This window comes from Eptesicus fuscus, chromosome 3 (genome assembly GCF_027574615.1).
Source record: "Eptesicus fuscus isolate TK198812 chromosome 3, DD_ASM_mEF_20220401, whole genome shotgun sequence".
Classification (NCBI taxonomy): Eukaryota; Metazoa; Chordata; class Mammalia; order Chiroptera; family Vespertilionidae; genus Eptesicus; species Eptesicus fuscus.
This window is the reverse complement of record NC_072475.1, coordinates 106,416,184-106,438,365: the sequence shown is the minus strand read 5'-3', so window position 1 is coordinate 106,438,365 and position 22,182 is coordinate 106,416,184. Positions and strand designations below refer to the sequence as shown.

The 22,182-nt window shown below is 49.9% G+C and overlaps 1 protein-coding gene and 1 pseudogene across 1 annotated transcript in view; both read left to right on the top strand.

Annotated features, from left to right (window-relative positions):
- The first annotated feature begins 436 nt into the window (after positions 1–436).
- The window catches only part of LOC103303866 (transmembrane 4 L6 family member 4-like), a 32,600-nt gene continuing 10,854 nt past the window's right edge, over positions 437–22,182 (top strand). The window contains exons 1-3 of the mRNA XM_054714108.1: positions 437–989; positions 1,732–1,821; positions 19,010–19,146. Coding sequence (XP_054570083.1) covers positions 816–989; positions 1,732–1,821; positions 19,010–19,146 — 401 coding nt within the window. The 5' untranslated portion in view covers positions 437–815. The remainder of the gene's footprint in view (positions 990–1,731; positions 1,822–19,009; positions 19,147–22,182) is intronic.
- On the top strand, positions 16,174–17,584 carry LOC103303867 (ras GTPase-activating protein-binding protein 1-like; annotated as a pseudogene).

Sequence of the window (22,182 nt, the reverse complement as noted above, 5' to 3'; positions counted from 1 at the left end):
GATCAAGGGGCAGGGACCAGGTGCACTGGGTGCCCTGTGACTATCTCAAAGGGTCAGAGTTTGTGCATTCCAAAGGGGGTGGGTCTGAGATTTAGAAGGACCAATGACAGTGCTTTGGACCAAAGAACATGGAAGGTCTCTACAAATGTTGCCAGTTTTTTGTTTGTTTGTTTGTTTTTTTAATCTTTGCCAATTGTCTTAATAATGCTGATAGTGTGTTCAAGTAACATGGGGTGAGGGTGGTAAGTGCAGTCCAAGTGTTATAAAACTGACCAAACAGCACAGACTTGTCAAAGCATTTTATAAAGTGGGTTCTGCAGACCATGCCCCTCCCTCCACTCCACCCCCCACACCATCTGCCTTTCTCACAATGGAGGAGAGTCACAATGCCTGTGAGCACAGGAAGGTTCTGAGATGTGTTGCAGTAAAGAAGTCTGCTTTATTTTGTTTCAGCCACTGTTACCTAAGTGCACGTGATCGCCTAATCCAATTTTGGCAGAACTTATATCCTGATAGAACCACAGTCTGTTGAACACACTTAGTCTCCATGGCAAAATAGTTACTCTGAACCAAGCATAAAACACCCAGGACTCCGGGTCGGGGAGAAGGTATAAATAGCCATCGGCATCGAGGTTCTGCTCCATTTGAGAAGCGGAAGCAACCAGAACACAGTTCCCAGGCTGACTGGCTTCTCAGCTCCAACATAGGGATTGAACTGGGACATTGACTAGGACCCTCTGCTCATAACTTTGAAGAGACCCGTGAAAGAGGCAGTGAGGGAAGTTTTTTCCAGTCCTGTGCCATCCTTCCCCAACATGTGCACCGGGGGGTGTGCCAAGTGCCTGGGGGGCACCCTCATTCTGCTTTCCATGATTGCCTTCCTGGCTAACATCCTTTTGTTTTTCCCTGGAGGAAAAGAGATAGACAACATCAATCACCTTTCTGAAGAGGTCTGGTTTTTCGGAGGAATATTAGGAAGTGGGTTCTTGGTGAGTATTAAAATCCCCTGAAGGAGATTTTCACCCCATTCTTCCAAAATTGGGCACTTATTAACCAGGAAGATGCTTACTTGCTAACAAAAGCCTAAGCATTGCTTGATGAAAAGTCAGTGCCTTAATTGTTCCTTCTCCATTAGGGCCTACAAGGACCTGTTTGCTGTATCACTAGGTCATTTAAACTTGGTCTGGCGGTTCTCATGGGCCAATAAAGCTCCAGGAACCAAACTGAAGGTCACAGAATTTCTCAATTCAAACAAGAGAGAGTGCTATGGGGAGGAGGAGGGGGAGGGGGTGGAAATACACTTTATAGCAAATTGATTGACTGAACCACCAAGAGAAATAGGTGTCAGAGCATTCTTCTTCCACTCGTGCATGAAGGCTTTCTTGTTCCTGTTTCCAGTAGAGACTGGGAGCTTCTGCTTTAGAGAGAGATCCTTATCATGACAATCCAGGACACCTGTTTTGTTTTGTTTTTCTTTTTCTAACCCACCATCTAAATGGAGACTGGGGGTGTCAGAGTTTGCAATCTTGGTCCATTGAAACTGCAGTTAAGTCAAATGGCATCAAAATACTCAATAACACTGGTCCACCCCACCAGCCATGCTCTGTCATTCCTGCCATAACCTTCAGCCACCAAGTCCCACATCATGGCTGTGGCTCCTCACACAGCCAGGCAGGTGGGGGCCTTGCTTTCACACCCAGACCCATTCTGAGGTGCTTCTCTTGCTGACAGATGCTCCTTCCTGCTAACTTGTTCTTGGACCTGAAGTACAATGACTGCTGTGGGTGCTGTGGCAACGAGAGGTGTGGGAAGAGATTTGCGGTGAGTTACCAGGGGGGCAGACACCATAACTATTCCCAGGCACACTGTCCCCTCCTGCTGGACATCTCAAGGGGTGCAGAGGAGTAACCAGCCCCAAGCAGGACTCTGGGGACAGCTGGTGCAGGGATAAAGATGTAATTCTTCCTGTGGATGGAAAGTAACTATAACGATACATTTAAAATGCCACCTCCGATTTCACAAACAAGCAGAGATGTCAGAGCTGGAGGCATTTAAAGAACCAGGCTGGGAAGGCAGAGATGGGGAGTGGCCCTCTCCTCCAGCCATGAGAGGCCGTGAGACCCTAGGCAAGTCATTTCCTTCTCTGGTCCATCTGTAAAGAGGGGTTGGAAAGATAACAAATGGTAACCTCCTCTCCCCTTTAGCCCCCTAAATTCCCCATGCACACCACTGCCAGTTCACTATCTCAGTGCCCAGCTCTTTCCACTTCTCCCTGCATTTTGCCTCAGGACCTCTTCCTTCATGCAGCCATCCATATTTTCACAGACAGGTAGAGAGATTAGGCCTCCCTGTTCCTCTCAGGGTGGGAAAAATCATGGGATGTAAGGTCGGGTCCCATTTTCACAGCTGGCCAAGTCACTGTCCTGCTCTCTGCCTCCCTTTGTTTACCTGTGATATGAGGAAGTTGGACTAGATCAGAATTTCCCAATTTAGGACACGCTTTGCTGGTATTCAGATGTGCTATATTTTTCAATAGCATGGAAGGTTACCCCCTTTTCAATTTTCCTTCAATCCTTTGAGTCTATCATGAAAAAGAAAATCTTATTTTGGTGGAACAAAGTTCTTACTATTCCTATCCCCTCATGACCTCCTTTTCTAAGAAAAGAACAAGCCCCCAGCTCCAGGATTGCCAGCAAATTAACAAAGAATGATATTGTGCTCTGTTTGCTAAAGATCCTAGCTTTTCATGCAGATGATGATATGAATGAATGAAAGAGAGGGTTGACTTAAAGAAAAGTATTAGGAGATCAATACATTGATGTGGCAAAGATGAAGGTAGAACTGGAATGAAGGCGGGGTGAGGAGTAAGGCCAGCTCCTGCTCCCATCTCCTGAGGTTCAGTTGTCCACCTAAGAGACTTGAGAGCCCAGTGATGAACTATACCTTAACTTCTTCAAGGGAAAGCTATCTGTTCCGAAATAAAATCATGTCATCATTGTTTCTCGCCACATTTGCTCATTTATTGAATCAAACAATACTTACTGAGCACATATGAAGGGCTAAGGCTGGTGCACAGCACATAGCACACGGATTTTCATGGGAGATGAAAGATCATTCAAAGAAAACGTTCTCACCTTCGTAACACCAGCACGAGATCCAAGTAAGCATCAATTATTATAATAATCTTTAAATCTCATTTACAAAAAGATGTAAAATAACCACAATTTATGTGATCTATATATATAAAAGCCTAATATGCTAATTGTCCCTCTGACCATTCGACCGTTCGACCAGTCACTATGATGTGCCCTGACCACCAGGGAGCAGATGCTCCGACTGGTAGGTTAGCTTGCTGCTGGGGTCCAGCTGATCAGGACTGGGCGAGACAAGACGAACATGCCCTGGAGCCCTCCTGTGGTCCCTCTGACAGTCCCTCCCTGGCCCTGATCATGCACTAGTGGGGTCCCTTGGCCTGGCCTGTGTCCTCTCCCAATCCACAGGCCAGGCTGAGGGACCCCACTGGTGCATGAATCCATGCCATGGGCCTCTAGTATAATTATATTACATGTGTAATATATACAGTAGGTCCTCGGGTTACGTCGGAGATCTGTTCCTACAGCGCAACGTAACTCAATTTTCACTGTAAGTCGGAACCCACCTACATAAGCACCTATGTCACTCACATGGAGCACATACACAGCAGCAATGAAGTGAAATGGTAAAAAAAAAAAATTAAGAGAAAGATAAGAATTCCTGACCTTTACCTGTGGTAAATAAATAATAAAAAACATAAAGCACATATGTACATATATCGAAATGATAGAACATTTTTTTTTATAAATAAATGGGAGATGACAACGTAACCACGAAACGACATATATCAAGTCCGATGTAACCGAGGACTGCCTGTAATGTGATATTTTTATATTAATAAGATAGGAAGAAATACATAACTCATTTTCCCCTTGAAATGTAATCTTGTGCAATGTGGAAGATTTGGGGGAATAAGTTGAAGGTGAGAATTTGGGGAGGGGGGAGCAATTAAGGATATTGAGTGAAAAGAAAAGAAGACTCATTGTTTAACAGTCTACTGGCTCATTCCTTGGTATTGAATAGAGGTGAAGACTAACCTGTTAAAACAAGGTTGTTCTTTTTTTAATCTTTATTGTTGAGATTATTATAGATGTCCCTCTTTTTTTCCCCCATAGCTCCCCTCCACCTGGTTGCCACTCCACCTTAGGCTTTTGCCACCCTATTGTCTGTGTCCATAGGTATTGCATACATGCATATATGATCTTTTTCTAATCTCTTCCCGCACCCTCTTGTACCGCGCCAGCACAGCCAAGGGTTCAGTGAGCCTGAGCGGGGGCGACGAAGGATGGAGAAATGATAGACAAAGAGAAAAAGCTGGGTCTAGGTGGATCTTCTGTGCCTTGCTGAGGCCACAGAACAGATCCAGACTGCAAAGCTGAGGCTTTATTTATAATCAGGGACAAACAAGGTAATCTACAATGTTCTTGTAAGTTTCACTTGTTTTTGGCAGCACTTGCTGCCCCTCCCACAGCCCACTAGCTAACCAGGAAAGATCTAGGGAGCAGTCACAAGATCAAGCTTAATTATGCTTAGAGGACTGTGCCCTCCAAGCTGGGACTTGTTTGTGACTTTGCCAACAGGTCAGTCCGAGGCTTAACCCTATAACCGCTTCCTACACCCTCCCACACCCCCTTCCCTCTGAGAATCATCAGTCTGTTCCATTTCCATGCCCCTGCTTCTATTCCATTCACCCTTTTATTCTGTTCCTCAGATTTTTTATTCATTTGATTTTTAGATTCACTTGATAGTTACTTATTTGTTGTCACTTTGCTGTTCATAATTTTTTATCTTTACCTTTTTCTTCTTCCTCCTTATCTTAAAGAATACCCTTCAGCATTTCATATAATACTGGTTTGTTGGTGATGAACTCCTTTAGCTTTTTTTTTTCTGTGAAACTCTTTATCTGACCTTCAATTCTAAATGATAGCTTTGCTGGGTAGAGTATTCTTGGTTGTAGGTTCTTGCTATTCATCACTTTGAATATTTCTTGCCACTCCCTTCTGGCCTGCATAGTTTCTGTTGAGAAATCAGCTGACAGTCATATGGGTACTCCCTTGTAGGTAACTAATTGTTTTTTTCTTGCTGCTTTTAAACAAGAATTCTCTCTTTGTCTTTTGCCCTTGGCATTTTAATTATGATGTGTGTTGGTGTGGTCCTCTTTGGATTCCTCTTGTTTGGGGTTGTCTGTGCTTCCTGGACTTGTAAGTCTATTTCTTTCACCCGGTAGGGGAAGTTTTCTGTCATTATTTCTTCAAATAGGTTTTCAATATCTTGCTCTCTCTCTTCTTCTGGCACCCCTATAATTTAGATGTTGGTACCCTTGCAGTTGTCCCAGAGGCTCCTTACACTATCTTCATATTTTTTTATTCTTTTTTCTTTTTGCTCTTCTGGTTAGGTGTTTTTTGCTTCCTCATATTTCAAATCATTGACTTGATTCTTGGTATCCTCTAATCTACTATTGAATTCCTATATATTATTCTTTATTTCAGTCAGTGTATGCTTAATTTCTGACTAGTCCTTTTCCATTTTTTTTGGCATTCTCACTAAGATCCTTGAAGGTCTCACTAAGTTCCTCAAAGGTTTCTAGATGATTCTTGAGTAACCTTATAACTGTGGTTTTGAACTCTACATCCAGTAGTTTGCTTTCTTCCATTTCTTTCATTTTTGACATGTTTCTTTGTCTTCACATTTTGGCTGCTTTCCTGTGTTTGTTTCTATGTATTGGGTAGCTGCTAAGTCTCCTTGAGTTGATAGAGTGGCCTTGTGTAGTAGGTGTCCTATAGGGCCCAGTGGCTCAGCCTCTCCAATCACCTGAGATGGACACTCTTGGTGCACCCCTTGTGAGCTGTGTTGTAGTTGAGCCTTGATTGCCATTGGTATCACTGGGAGGAGTTGACCTCCAGGCCAACTGGCTGTGAGGACCCGCTGCAATCACAGTGGGAGAGCTGCTGTGTAGGAGATAACCTTATGGGGCAAGACTTGCTTCAGTGGGGCTCTGGTGCTCACTGAGTCTGCCCCTTGTGTGTGTCACTTATGGTTGTAAAGAGTTATAACCTGGTACGGTCTCACACTGACCACTGGGTACACTGGCTCTTGGATCTCCAAGGAGGTGCAAAGTCAGCCACTGCCTGGGGCCACCCAGCAGGAGCTACAGAGAGATCTGCAGATTCCTCTTCTTTGTTTTTGTTTGTTTGTTTGTTTGTTTTATTTTTATTTTATTTATTTATTTATTTTTTTTTACTTTATATTTCTTTATTGATTAAGGTGTCACATATTTGTCCTCATCCCCCCATTCCCATCCCACCCCTCTCCCCACGCATGCCCCAATCCCCTGTTGAACTCAACCGTTTGATAGGCTCATATGCATGCACACAGGTCCCTTGGTTGAACTCTCCCCCCCCCCCTACCCTCCCCCTACCCTCCCCTATCCTCCCTCTGAGGCCCGATAGTCCGATCGATGCCTCCTTGCTTCTGGTTCTGTTCTTGTTCCTCAGTCTATGTTGTTCATCATTTCCCCTAGATGAGCGAGATCATATGTCACTAGATATATACTAACAAGAACTAAATGTGAGACGAGCAATAATAGTTATGCTGACAGGCAAATGAATCAATCTGTAGCGAGCTTCCCCCTGGACCAACAGTTCTTTTGAGACCCAATTTCAATGTCCAGTAGTTCCTTATGTGTAAATGTCAGCCCTGACCCCTCAGCTCTGGATGGTGGACAAATGGTGGTAATGGAGGTCCGACTCCCTCTGGCTTGGTCTCGGCCGAACCCAGGGGCACGGCATCACCCGGATTAAGGGGCACGTGGCCTCACCCATACCCAAGGGGCGCGTGGTCTCACCCGGGCCTGGGACCCAGCCTCACCCGGATGGATCCAGGAGCGCATGGCCTCACCCGGACCAAGGATCTGGCTTCACCCGTACCAAGGGACGCTTGGCCTCTCCCAGACCCAGGGGCACGTGGCCTCACCCGGGCTTAGTTGCACAAGGCCTCACCTGGATCCAGGGACACATGGTCTCTCCCGGACCCAGGGACGCTTGGCCTCTCCCAGACCCAGGGCCACTTGGGCTCACCCGGGCCTAGGTGCACGAGGCCTCACCCGGATCCAGGGACACATGGTCTCACCCAGACCCAGGAACGTTTGGCCTCTCCCAGACCCAGGGCCATTTGGGCTCACCCGGGCCTAGGTGCATGAGGCCTCACCCGGATCCAGGGACACATGGTCGCACCCGGACCCAGGGACGTTTGGCCTCTCCCAGACCCAGGGCCACTTGGGCTCACCCGGGCCTAGGTGTACGAGGCCTCACCCGGATCCAGGGACACATGGTCTCACCCGGACCCAGGGACGCTTGGCCTCTCCCAGACCCAGGGCCACTTGGGCTCACCCGGGCCTAGGTGCACGAGGCCTCATCCGGATCCAGGGACGCATGATCTCACCCGGACCCAGGGACGCTTGGCCTCTCCCAGACCCAGGGGCACGTGGCCTCACCCGGGCCTAGGTGCACGAGGCCTCACCCGGATCCAGGGACACATGGTCTCACCCGGACCCAGGGATGCTTGGCCTCTCCCAGACCCAGGGCCACTTGGGCTCACCCGGGCCTAGGTGCACAAGGCCTCACCCGGATCCAGGGACACATGGTCTCACCCGGACACAGGGACGCTTGGCCTCTCCCAGACCCAGGGCCACTTGGGCTCACCCGGGCCTAGGTGCACGAGGCCTCACCCGGATCCTGGGACACATGGTCTCACCCGGACCCAGGGACGCTTGGGCTCTCCCAGACCCAGGGCCACTTGGGCTCACCCGGGCCTAGGTGCACGAGGCCTCACCCGGATCCAGGGACACATGGTCTCACCCGGACCCAGGGACGCTTGGCCTCTCCCAGACCCAGGGCCACTTGGGCTCACCCGGGCCTAGGTGCACGAGGCCTCATCCGGATACAGGGACGCATGGTCTCACCCGGACCCAGGGACGCTTGGCCTCTCCCAGACCCAGGGGCACGTGGCCTCACCCGGGCCTAGGTGCACGAGGCCTCAGCCGGATCCAGGGACACATGGTCTCACCCGGACCCAGGGACGCTTGGCCTCTTCCAGACCCAGGGCCACTTGGGCTCACCCGGGCCTAGGTGCACGAGGCCTCACCCGGATCCAGCGACACATGGTCTCACCCGGACCCAGGGACGCTTGGCCTCTCCCAGACCCAGGGGCACGTGGCCTCACCCGGGCCTAGGTGCACGAGGCCTCACCCGGATCCAGGGACACATGGTCTCACCCGGACCCAGGGACGCTTGGCCTCTCCCAGACCCAGGGCCACTTGGGCTCACCCGGGCCTAGGTGCACAAGGCCTCACCCGGATCCAGGGACACATGGTCTCACCCGGACCCAGGGACGCTTGGCCTCTCCCAGACCCAGGGCCACTTGGGCTCACCCGGGCCTAGGTGCACGAGGCCTCACCCGGATCCTGGGACACTTGGTCTCACCCGGACCCAGGGACGCTTGGCCTCTCCCAGACCCAGGGCCACTTGGGCTCACCCCGGCCTAGGTGCACGAGGCCTCACCCGGATCCAGGGACACATGGTCTCACCCGGACCCAGGGACGCTTGGCCTCTCCCCGACCCAGGGCCACGTGGGCTCACCTGGGCCTAGGTGCACGAGGCCTCACCCGGACCCAGGGACGCTTGGCCTCTCCCAGACCCAGGGCCACTTGGGCTCACCCGGGCCTAGGTGCACGCGGCCTCACCCGGATCCAGGGACACATGGTCTCACCCGGACCCAGGGACGCTTGGCCTCTCAGACCCCGGGGCACGTGACCTCACCCAGGCCTAGGTGCACGAGGTCTCACCCGGATCCAGGGACACATGGTCTCGCCTGGACCCAGGGGTGTGTGGGCTCTCCCAGAACCAGGGGCGCTTGGCCTCGCCCGGGCACGGGATCCAGCGTCATCCGGGTCCAGGGGCATATGGCCTCACCCGGACCCGGAGTCCGGCCTCACCCGGACCCGGAGTCCGGCCTCACCTGGACCCAGGGGCATGTGGCCTCACCTAGACCCAGGGACGTGAGGCCTCACTTATACCCAGAGGCGTGTGACCACACCCTAGCCCAGAGGCGTGCAACCCCGCCCGCACCCGGGTCTCAGCGGGGCCCCGTCTTCCCGATCCCAATTCCTGCCGGTCAATCCCCCCTCAGCAATTCCCCTGGCCATCCTTCCAGAGCTCCAGTATGGCTGCTGCAGAACTCGTCGGGCGGCGGCTCGGCGAAGCTCCGGTGCGCCCGGTGCATGGCGGTGGGCCGGTCTGGCGTCGCTGCGTCGGCCCTTGGGTCTGCATCGGTGGCCGGTCGCCGAGCATGCGCACCTGGCCGCTTCCGGGGCGTTGAGATTCTTGACGGACTCGGAGGTCAGCAAGCGCGGAGTCTCCCACCCCATGTCTCATAGGGGCTCGTCTGTCCGTGCTTGGCTGCCAGTGGAGCCGTCCCCTCAGCCGGAGACCGCCGGGGGAACTGCGCCGAGCACGTTCCAGGCCGCTGTTGTATCGCCTGAGCCATAGTTCTTTTGTGTCGCCTGAGCCGTAGTTCTTAAAGTGTGGTCTTTGGGTCACCGGCATCAGCATCATCCCACATACCCCTCTTTTATTCTAGTTGTAGAGCATCTACTCAGCCAGCCCTATGGTGGTCTTGGATGGTGTCTGCTCTGCTCTCTTGTCGTAGTCTCAAAGTTGTTGTGGTAGGCAACAATCAGGCTTCCGCCCTATGCCTCCATCTTGGTCCTCCTTTGTATAGTTAAGTCTTGATTGTTGTTGGTGTCACTGGGGGGGCTCTCTTTGTCTATAAAAGAAGAGTTGCTGTGCAGGAGACACGTTTATGGGCCGGGTCTTGGTGCAGCAAAGCTTTGGCGCTCACTGAATATTCCTGTTGAATGTGTCCCTTATGCACATGGTTGAAATCTGGTGTCATCTCCCACAGACCACTAGATGCCCTCGTTTCTGGGTCTCCAATGGGGTGTAGATCAGCTACTGCCTTAGGCACTCAGCAAGGATTACAGCAAAAACTGTAGTTTCTTCCTCCTGTCTGAGTGGCCCTGGAGCAGTCCGACTAGAACAGCAGTTCATCTGGTCCGCTGCCAGAGAGCAGGCCACCCACATGCATAAGCCGTTGCTTGGGGCGCAGGTGTGCCTGCAAGACTTGCGGGGCAGGTCTTCAAAACGTGCGGGGCGGGTCCCAGGGCGGGGCGGGGTCTCAGGGCGCCAACAGGCCATGGTGCGGCGAGCCGCGATGGCTGTGAGTCTGGACCTTCTGCCTTCCACGTATCTAAGTCCCCTCGTTCCGCACTCCAGCGCAGCAAACACTGATTGCTGGGCGCACCTTCGCAAGAGTCCCGCCTCTCCCCGCAGGCATCTGGGTCTCCCGCGGTTCGCCAGAAGATGGATTTCAGGGTGATGGAGAGCTAATCTCCCCTAGGTTTGGAACAAAAGCCCCTTTCCCCCGCCACCAGCCAGACCCACGCGCCTCCACACCTCATCCCCTCCGATTTCGCTGGGTGCGAGGCAACAGAACAGCCTTTAACCTCCGCCGCCATCTTTTTCAAACTTCCCAATTTGTACTTCTTAATCCCTTCATTTCAGTCAACTCTACTGAAGTCTAGCGCCGCCGGGAGGTGCACGGAAAGGGCGCCCGGGCCTCCGTCCGGTGCGCGGTGCGCGCGTCCCGAGGAACCAGGCGCGCGAGGGCTGCGCGGCGGGGACAGGCGCTGGGCGGCCGCCGAGCTCCAGGCACCGCCATCGCCGCGTTCCGGGCATCGCCGCCGCGGCGTCCCCCCAAATTGTACTTCTTAATCCCTTGAATTCAGTCAACTCTACTGAAGTCTAGCGCCGCCGGGAGGTGCACGGAGAGGGCGCCCGGGCCTCCGTCCGGTGCGCGGTGCGCGCGTCCCGCGGAACCAGGCGCGCGAGGGCTGCGCGGCGGGGTCGGGCGCTGGGCGGCCGCCGAGCTCCAGGCACCGCCATCGCCGCGTTCCGGGCGTCGCCGCCGCGGCGTCCCCCCAAATTGTACTTCTTAATCCCTTGACTTCAGTCAACTCTACTGAAGTCTAGCGCCGCTGGGAGGTGCACGGAGAGGGCGCCCGGGCCTCCGTCCGGTGGGCGGGGCGCGCGGCCCGCGGCGCCAGGCGCGCGGGGGCTGCACGGCGGGGACGGGTGCTGGGAGGCCGCCGGGCTCCGGGCGCCGCCGCTGCGACGGCGTCCCCAGCGTCCCGGGCCGGGCGGCCTGCGGGGGCGGCGGAGTTGCGAAAGTCAGATTCCTCTTCTTTGTATCAGGTTGGAAGTGCCCAGATGAGGCCCAGCTATGAAGCAAGGCAGACCGGTGCTGATGCCAACCTTGGGCCTTTTATTGATCGCTTTGGGGCTCCCTAACCCAGATGCAGCTTGTTTGATGGGCTTTAGGCTGAGAAAGGACAGGCCATTCATATTCAAAAGCTGCTGTGCACAGCTTGGGTGGGTTTGTAAATTGGGTGGGGTGAGGTCTCAGGGAATCTCCAGGGCGGAGTGAACAGAAATGTCTGCCAGTCAGCACTGGGGAGGTCCCAGCATGGGAACAATGACCACTGCAAGCACCTCTGTCTGGAAGAAAGCCACTCCAGAGTTCCTGCCCAATGCCAGACAGTCCAGTTTCTCCCCATACGTGTCTGGGTCCCCAGAGCCTCGCCTGGCACTGGAGCTCAGAGCAAGCGGGAGCTTGTAAATTCAGTTCAAGGTGCTGGCCTTTTAAGAGGAGCAGCTGGGTCTCTATCAGCCTGTGTCACTCAGCTCCAATCTGCACTGGTTTTCACAGTCCGTAGTTCTTACTGCCTGTAGGACTTCTTTCCCCAGCACTGGAACCCTGGGCTGGGGGTCTGATGTGGCACTGGAACTCCTTGCTCCTCCAGGTGACCTCCAAAGAGGCGATCTCCCTCCCGATTAAAAGAGTGACACACCCAGATGCCGGACCAGCCCATTCCATGCCTCCGCACCTCTTACCAGTCTCAATGCACTTTCTTCTTTACCTCTCTAGTTGTAGTACTTCCACTCAGCCAGCTTTCCCATGGTTCTGGATGATAGTTGTTCTATATTTTAATTGCAATTTTGATGTGTTTGTGGGAGGCAGCAAGTACAGATGCTTACCTATGCCACCATCTTAGTTCCTCTCAAAACAAGGATTTTTTTTAATCTTTTGTTTTTAGATTTATATACAACCTTAACGAGATGTGAAATAACATTCAAGTATCATACAGAACTTGTTTTTAATTAGATTTAAGTGCAGTCCAAGAGGAATGCTGAGAAATCATGCTTTTACAAGTCCAATTGAGTCCATATGATCTGAAACATTTGCTCTGCCCAATTCTAGTTGTCCAGATCCCAACCGGTATGTCCCTCGTCCACATACCGGTTGGGATCTGCCCTTGGTGTGAGTTGAGGATGACACCTTCAAATGACTGTCCAGCTGTCCACAAGCCAATGCCCACCAAAGGAACAGCCAAGCCAGTCTGTAAGCCCAGCCACAGCTGCCCTGGACCAGGGACCACCAGCCTCCAAGTGGCCAGAAGCATTTGTTTTTGTTGTGTTTGTTTGTAATAGACTGCCAACTTTTCAAAATAGAGTTCACTTAAGTATGTAGACACTTCTTTTTCAAAAAGTATGGTACTGCAGGGCCTGCATGTTGGCACAGTGGCCTACACTGGGCAAGGCTGAGCCCTTCGTTAGCAGCCCCACCCCACCCCTAGGAGCCATTGCATCATGCCTTGCTCTGGAGCCAGGTTGCCTTTTGTTCTGAGAATCTGGACAAAGCAGCAACCATTCTATAAAGACAGGTATTCACAAACATTTGTCAGGCAAAGAGATGTGGGCTGGAAACCAGGTCTCCTCAGACTCCCAAACTATCCTATGTAATAAAAGGCCAGAGACCATAACGGCGTCACAACCATAATGACCATGAGGCCAGAATCACCACGGCCCCTCGTGGGGCTGGCCCCACCCACCAGCAAGCAGTTAGGGGTTATCAGGCAGGCAGACCAGTGGTTAGGGGTGATCAGGTAAGCAGGCAAGTGGTTAGGGGCGATCAGGTAGGCAGGCCAGCAGTTAGAGGTCATCAGGTAGGCAGACAGCCCCTCACAGGGCCGGCCCCAGCCCCCAGCAAGCAGTCAGGGATTATCAGGTAGGCAAGCCAGCGGTTAGGGGTGATTGGGTAGGCAGACAGCCCCTTGTTGGGCTGGCCCTGCCCCCAAGCAAGCAGTTAGGGGCGATTAGGCAGGCAGGCAGAGTGGTTAGGGGTGATCAGGCAGGCAGACAGAGTGGTTAGGGGTGATCAGGCAGGCAGGGGAGCAGTTAGGGGTATCAGGCAGGCAGGCAGAGGGGTTAGGGGCGATCAGGCAGGCAGGCAGGTGAGCGGTTAGGAGCCAGTAGTCCTGGATTGTGAGAGGGATGTCTGGATTGGAGAGGGTGCAGGCCAGGCTGAAGGACACCCCCCTTCATGCACGAATTTCATGCACTGGGCCTCTAGTCTTCCTATAAATACGATCTTTTGTTGACCTTAAAAAAAATAGATAATCTATTTCTCCAGCAAAATGGGATTATTTGGAAATAACAAAAAGTTGCAACTCGAGACATGCAGTTTAATGGTGAACCACGTGCAAGTCCCAAGAAACAAAGGAGAGGACCCTCTTTTCTGGAGAAAGGCGGTTGGAAGAGCTCTTGTAAACAGTTCTTACTGACGGCTCCATGGTCGAAGTAGGGCTTAAACGCTCCCCCCAGCCTCCTGACTTCAATTTAAAGGAAGTTTCTCTTTATTATTTTATACTTTCTTTTCAATTACAGCAAATTTAGATACTCTAAGATTCTTAATCAGCACTTTAATAACTCCTGACTAATAATTAAAACTCAAATAAAGTAAGCAAAAACATGTTTTCTTATATGCTGTTTTAGTTCTGTGAGAGAACCAATACCATCCACAGGGCAACTTGAGAATAAGAATATCTGGTGTTAGTGTCATGGGTGTGCATGTATTTGAATAGTGGGAGTTACAGGACTTTAGACTGGGAGGAACGAAACCCAGATTCATAGTCTAGCTCAGCCCGTTCTAGACATGCAACACGAGAAAGTCCCAAATTAAGAGCATGGGCTTTGGAAGCAGTATCCAGAGACTCAGATCCATCTTATAGCTTCACTATTTGACTTAGAGCAATGATCTTAAGTTCTAGTTGTCTCAGCTTTCTCTGGAAAGTGTACATTATACTACCCACATCACAGGTGTGCTAAGAGGACTAAATGAGATTATGCATCTAAGGCTCTGATGGAATGAAGCTAGTTGTATTAGTTAGAAAGTGAGGTGCTTGCAGTAGATGATAATTGAAATCTTTTTCACAAAAATATAATTACAAGAATATTTAACCATTTATGTAGTGGCAATTCTGGCTTTGAAACACTTTTGACCACTTTTAAGATGTTAGAAACCCTCCCTTTTATAGAATCTGTTTTTCGTTGAGACACCCACTCTGGCATGAAGGACCACACATCAGCAGGTATTTCCAGACCATTCAGAGCTGCTCTGAAAGGCGAGGCACGGCATTAGCGGACACTGACCTCAGTGGGAGTTCTCAATGGCTGCACTGGGGTGATCTGGCCTTTCCTAGAGGGACACCATCTGGTCTAACTGAACAGCGATTTGGATGGAGCATGAAGGTGGCTCGGAGACAGAGAAGCTAGATAAGCTCTCTCCAAACTGGAGCAGCATATCCCCAAGGGTGTTGTTGCAAGAACTCACCAAAAAAGTTATAAGCTCCATGAGATTGGAAAACTCTGTAAATTACCATATGTACCCCAATATAAGGCAATAATTAACATAAAACCAAATCTCAGTTTCCCATAAAGACGTTTCAAAATAAGCTCTTAACTAAGATTAATATATAAACTTTCAGTGACATATGCCTATTTTAAATTACGTTATATAAAATACTAGATGCCCGGTGCACGAAATTCGTGCACGGAGGGGGGTTGTCCCTCAGCCCAGCCTGTACCCTCTCCAATCTGGGACCCCTCAAGGGATGTCCGACTGGGATCGGGCCTAAACGGGCAGTCGGACATCCCTCTCACAATCCAGGACTGCTGGCTCCCAACTGCTTGCCTGCCTGCCTTCCTGATTGCCCCTAACCACTTCTGCCTGCCAGCCTGATCACCCCCTAACCACTCTGCTGCCAGCCTGTTTGCCCCCAACTTCCCTCCTCCGCCGGCCTGGTCACCCCTAACTGCCCTCTCCTGCAGGGTTGATCACCTCCAACTGCCCTCCCTTGCAGGCTGGGTGCCTCCCAACTGCCCTCTCCTGCTGGCCATCTTGTGGTGGCCATCCTGTGTCCACATGGGGGCAGGATCTTTGACCATATGGGGGCAGCTATATTGTGTGTTGCAGTGATGATCAATCTGCATAGTACTCTTTTATTAGGTAGGATAGAGGCCTGGTACAGGGGTGGGGGCCAGCTGGTTTGCCCTGAAGGGTGTCCCTGATCAGGGTGGGGTTCCCTTGGGGAATGGGGTGGCCTGAGCGAGGGGCCTGTGGTGGTTTGCAGGCAGGCCATGCCCCCTGGCAATGCAAGCAGAGGCCTTGGTATCTGGAATTTATTTTCCTTCTACAATTGAAACTTTGTTGCCTTCAGCGGGTGGGCCTGGCCAGGGTGTGTGGAAAGCTTTGCTTCCCCTGTTGCCAGCGGCAACCCTGGCCTGCTCTCTCAAGCTCCATTCTGCCGCCATTTGTTTGAATTTGTTTACCTTCTATAATTGAAACTTTGTAGCTTGAGTGGAGGCTTAGGCCTGCAACGGCTGGCAGAAAGCTTGGCTTCCTCTGTTACCTAGGAAACCTTGCTCTCTGTGGCTGTAGCCATCTTGGTTTGGGTTAATTTGCATACTCGCTCTGATTGGATGGTGGGCGTGGCTTGTGGGTGTGGCTTGTTGGTGTGTCGGAGGTATGGTCAATTTGCATATTTGTCTATTATTAGATTAGATAAGTTTTCTCCTTCCTCCGAGCAGTGGAGCAAAGCTTGTTCCTCTCCCACTCAGCCGCACAGTTGAATTGACCAAAGCAATGGTTATGGAGAAGCCTAGTCCCCTGCTGGTTAGACAGGAATTCGTGAGACAGTATTACACACTGCTGAACCAGGCCGCAGACTTGCTGCACAGATTTTATGGAAAGAACTCTTCTTATGTCCACGGGGGATTGGATCCAAATTGAGAGCCAGCAGATGCAGTCTACAGACAGAAAGAAATCCATAGGAAAGTGTTGTCACAAAACTTCACCAATTGCCACACTAAGATTCGCCATGTTGATGCTCATGCCACTTTGAATGATGGTGTGGTGGTCCAGGTGATGGGATTGCTCTTCAATAACAACCAAGCTTTGAAGAGATTCATGCAGACATTTGTCCTTGCTCCTGAGGGCTCTGTTGCAAATAAGTTCTACATTCACAATGATATCTTCAGATACCAAGATGAGGTCTTTGGTGGCTTTGTCACTGAGCCTCAGGAGGAATCTGAGGAAGAAGTAGAGGAACCTGAAGAAAGACAGCAAACACCAGAAGTGGTACCTGATGATTCTGGAACTTTCTATGATCAGACTGCAGCAATGACTTGGAAGAACATTTAGAGGAACCTGTTGCTGAACCTGATCCTGATCCTGAACCAGAACTGGAGCAAGAACTTGTATCTGAAATCCAAGAGGAGAAGTGTGAGCCAGTATTGGAGGAAACTGCTCCTGAGGATGCTCAGAAGAGTTCTTCTCCAGCACCACAGACATCGCTCAGACAGCGCAGGAAGACTTGAGGACATTTTCCTGGGCATCTGTGACCAGTAAGAACCTTCCACCCAGTGGAGCTGTTCCAGTTACTGGGATACCACCTCATGTTGTTAAAGTACCAGCTTCACAGCCTCGCCCAGAGTCTAAGCCTGAATCTCAGACTCCACCTCAGAGGCCTCAGAGGGATCAAAGAGTTCGAGAACAATGGATAAATATTCCTTCCCAGAGGGGACCTAAACCAATCCTTGAGGATGGTGAGCACGGCGATGTTGAACCGCGAATCATGAGACACCCTGACAGTCACCAACTCTTCATTGGCAATCTGCCTCATGAGGTCGACAAGTCAGAGCTTAAAGATTTCTTTCAAAATTATGGGAATGTGGTGGAGCTGCGCATTAACAGTGGTGGGAAATTACCCAATGTTGGTTTCGTTGTGTTTGATGATTCTGAGCCTGTCCTAAAGGTCCTTAGCAACAGGCCCATCATGTTCAGGGGTGTGGTCCGTCTGAATGTGGAAGAGAAGAAGAATCGAGCTGCCCAGGAAGGAGACTGGCGAGATAACCGCTTGCAGGGACCTGGAGGCCCTGGAGGTGGGCTGGGTGGTGGAATGAGAGGCCTTCCCCATGGAGGCATGGTGCAGAAACCAGGATTTGGAGTGGGAAGGGGAATTGCTCCAAGGCAGTGAATTGATCTTCACTGATCTTCACCCAGAAGTACAAACCCCATTCCTGCAGAATGGTGATTTCTTCAACCATCCTTTGGTATCTTGCAGTATGACCCTGGTCTCTTATAAACTGCTTAAGTTTGTACAATTAAAATAAAATAAAATAAAATAAAATAAAATAAAATAAAATAAAATAAAATAAAATATAAAATAATTTTACTATATTGATTTTTGAAGTATGACTGTTCCCTCCAGACATCTAATTTTTACAACAGACCTTTAGGTAGGCTTTATGGTGCCCATTTTATAGATGAGAAAACTAAGACTCTGAGGAAATACATTATGCAGAGTCATCACAGAGAAAAGTAGCAAAGCTGAGATTTGAGCCTGAGTCCGCTGACTTTTCAAATCATGTGCTTTGCAGTACACCTTCATGTGACCAAAGTAAAGCAATATAGGTGATAATTTTCTGACTCTATTTTCAAAATTATTAATGTCTCCACACTACTCTTTTATTACTGTTTAGAATGGAAATTGCATCTCTGGGCCTAATTTTTTTTTTATCTGTAAGAAACAGCTGAATGAGCTCTAGGATTCTTTATGCCTTTCATCCTATATAATAAAAGCCTAATATGCTAAGTGTCCAGTCATCCGTTCAACCAATCAAAGAGTAATATGCTAATGATATGCTAAGGCCACTCAACTGCTTGCTCTGATGTGCACTGACCACCAGGGGGCAGATGTTCTAACTGGTAGGTTAGCTTGCTGCTGGGGTCCGGCCAATCAGGACTGAATGAGATGGGCCAGACACACCCTGTAGCCCTCCTTCGGTCCCTCCCTGGCACCGATCATGCACCCTCTCACAATCCGGGACCCTGCAGGGGATGTTGGAGAGCCTGTTTTAGCCAATCCCACCGGCAAGGCCGAGGGACCTCATTGGTGCATGAATTCATGCACCAGGCTTCTAGTGTTAACAGGTATATAATTCTATTTTGATTTTGTGATTAAATAAAAAGAAAGATGCTAGTAATCTCTGTCATATAAAAACATTTGAAAGAACTAGAATGTTGGGCTTGTTTAACTCAAAGAAGAGAAAACTTTTAGAGAATGGAAGGAGAGGAGTTATGTTAAATGCAAAACATGTTTAAGATATAAAAGGTCTACAGATATTTCAAAGGCTGCTACCACATGGAAGAGAGGTTGGACTTAATGATTTCGATCTCAAGGAGAATTTTTAGACTTCCGATTTTTCTCATAAGCAGAGCCTGTGTGCTACATGACACCAAAATCATTATAGGAGACCCCAGAGGCCCCATCTTTGGAAAGACTGACATCTGCCTGTAACGTCTCGTAGCTACCCGTGCTCAACAGCAGGCTAGTTAGGTGTGCTGAGAACAACCTGTGGACCTACTTAAGAACCTAACTGTCTCTCTTATTCTCTTTCAGATGTTCTCCTCCATAATATTTGCTGGGATTGGATTCTTGGGTGCTGGGTACTCATTTGTCATCTCACTCATCTCAGTCAGGCGTGGTCCTAAATGTCTCATGGATAATAACGAGTGGGGCTACCCCTTCCATGACGGGTAAGGTACATCCTGCAATGCCCATTTGTCACCAAGGGGCACAGTCAGATAAATGGCCAAGGGGAGACACTGCATTTGTCCTGTCATCTTTTTCTTTTAATTGAATTTATTAGGGTGACAGTGATTAATAAAATCATATAGTTTTCAGGTGTACAATTCTATAATACATCATCTTTATATTGTATTGTGGGCTCAACACCCCAAATCAAGTCTCCTTCCATCACCATATACCCTTTTTTACCTCCATACCGCCCCCTTTCCCTCTGGTAATCACCATACTGTTGTTTGTGTCTATGAGGTGTTTTTTATTTTTTAGCTTAATCCCTTCACCTTTTACACCCAGCCCCACAACCACCCTCCTCTCTGACAGCTATCAGTCTGCTCTCTATCTATGAGTCCATTTCTATTTTGTTTGTTTACCTAGTGTTTTGTAAATTAGATTCCACATATGAATAAAATCATATGGTACTTGTCTTTCTCTGATTGGCTTATTTCACTTAGCGTAATGCTCTCCAGGTCCATCCATGCTGTTGCAAAGAGTAAGATTTCCTTCTTTTCTTATGGCCAAGTGGTATTCCATTATATAAATATACCATGGCTTTTTTTATCCACTCATCTACTGATGGGCACTTGGGTTGTTTTCAGATCTTGGCTATTATAAATAACACTGCTATGAACATAGGGGTGCGTATATTCTTTAGAATTAGTGTTTCAAGTTCTTCAGATATATTTCCAGAAATGGGATTGCTGGGTCCCAAGGCAGTTCCATTTTAAATTATTTGAGGAAACTTCATATTGTTTTCCATAGTGGCTGCAACAGTCTGCATTCCCACACAGTGCACAATGGTTCCCTTCTCCCCATATCCTCACCAGCACTTGTTGGTTAATTTATCCTATCTAATAAAAGAGTAATATGCAAATTGACTGTCACTCCAACACACAAGATGGCTGCCCCCATGTGGTCAAAGATGGCTGCCCCCCTGTGGACACAAGATGGCCAGCAGGGGAGGGCAGTTGTGGGTGATCAGGCCAGCAGGGGAGGGCAGTTGGGGGTGATCAGGCCAGCAGGGGAGGGCAGTTGGGGGGGAACCAGGCCTGCAGGGGAGGGCATTGGGGGTGACCAGGCCAGCAGTGGAGAGCAGTTGGGGGTGACCAGGCCTGCAGGGGAGAGAAGTTGGAGAGGACCAGGCCTGCATGGGAGGGCAGTTGGGGACGACCAGGCCAGCAGGGGAGGGCAGTTGGGAGGGACCAGGCCAGTAGGGGAAGGCAGTTGTGGGGGGACCAGGCCAGCAGGGGAGAGCAGTTAGGGGCAACCAGGCCAGCAAGGGAAGGCAGTTGGGGGTGACCAGGCCTTCAGGGGAGAGAAGCTGGGGAGGACCAGGCCTGAAAAGGAGGCAGTTGGGAGGGACCAGGCCTGCAGGGGAGGGCAGTTGGTGACGACCAGGCCAGCAGGGGAGGATAGTTAGGGGCAACCAGGCTGGCAAGGGAGGGCAGTTAGGAGTAACTGGGCCAGCAGGGGAGGACAGTTAGGGGCAACCAGGTTGGCAGGGGAGGGCAGTTAGGGGTGACCAGGCTGGCAGGGGAGGGTAGTTAGGGGCAATCAGGCCGACAGGGGAGCAGTTAGGTGTCGATCAGGCTGGCAGGGGAATGGTTAGGGGGTGATCAGGCTGGCAGGCAGAAGTGGTTAGGGGCATCAGGCAGGCAGGCAGGCGAGTGGTTGGGAGCCAGCAGTCCTGGATTGTGAGAGGGATGTCTGGTGGGATTGGGCCTAAATGGGCAGTTGAACATCCCTCGAGGGGTCCAGATTAGAGAGGGTGCAGGCTGGGCTGAGGGACACACATTCCCTCCGTGCATGAATTTCGTGCACTGGGCCTCTAGTTGATAATAGCCATTCTGACAGGTGTGAAGTGATAGCTCATTGTGATCTTAATTTGCACTTCTCTGATGATTAGTGATGTTGAGCATCTTTTCCTGTCATCTTAACTTGCAAGTCTCAGGCATGTTGCTCTGTGAGGCACAACTGGAGCGTGGACTTAAGTTGCACAAGATCTCACCTCTAACTGCTGCTTTGACAGAGATCAGGAAAAATCATGAAAGAGGGCACCTCATCTGGCCTGAGGGAAGGAGATTTGCGGAGTCTCCACTGACATTCAAAGTTTATTAGCAAACACATGAGACAACTAACAATATTAATAAACAAAGTACTGGCTTCCATTGCAAATCTTATAACAGAAAGCAAGAATGATTACTCACTGCCCAGCCTGTGTGGCTCAGAGGTTAAGCATCGATCCATGAACCAAGAGGTCACTGGTTTGATTTTGGGTCAGAGTACATTCCCAGGTTGCAGGCTCTATTCCCAGTAGGGGCATGAAGCAGACATCTGATCAATGATGTTTCCCTCTCATCAATATTTTTTTATTATATTTCATAGATTTTAGTGACTTTTTATCTTTCCATATTCTGTAACATGGTTACAATACTTTATAATTCTTTTTAAATTTTATTTTATTGTTTAAAGTATTACAAATAGTAGTACATATGTCTCCTTTTTTTCCCCATTGACCTTCCCCTAGCCACCCCTACCCCCGGCACATGCCCTCACCTCACCCCAATGTCTTGCATCCATTGGTTATGCTTATATGCATGCATACAAGTCCTTCCGTTGATCTTATACCCCCCCAAACCCTCCCCTACCTTCCTGCTGTAGTTTGACAGTCTGTTCGATGCTTCTCTGCCTCTGTATCTATTTTTTGTTCATCAGTTTATAATGTTCTTGATTATCCATAAATGAGTGAGATCATGTGGTATTTTTCTTTCACTAACTGGCTTATTTCACTTAGCATAATGCTCTCTGGTTCCATCCATGCTGTTGCAAATGGTAAGAATTCCTTCTTTTTTATAACAGGGTAGTATTCCATTGTGTACCATAGTTTTCTAATCCATTCATCTGCTGATGGGCATTTAGGCTATTTCCAAATCTGGGCTATTGTAAATTGTGCTGCTATGAACATAGGGGTGCATATATTCTTTCTGGTT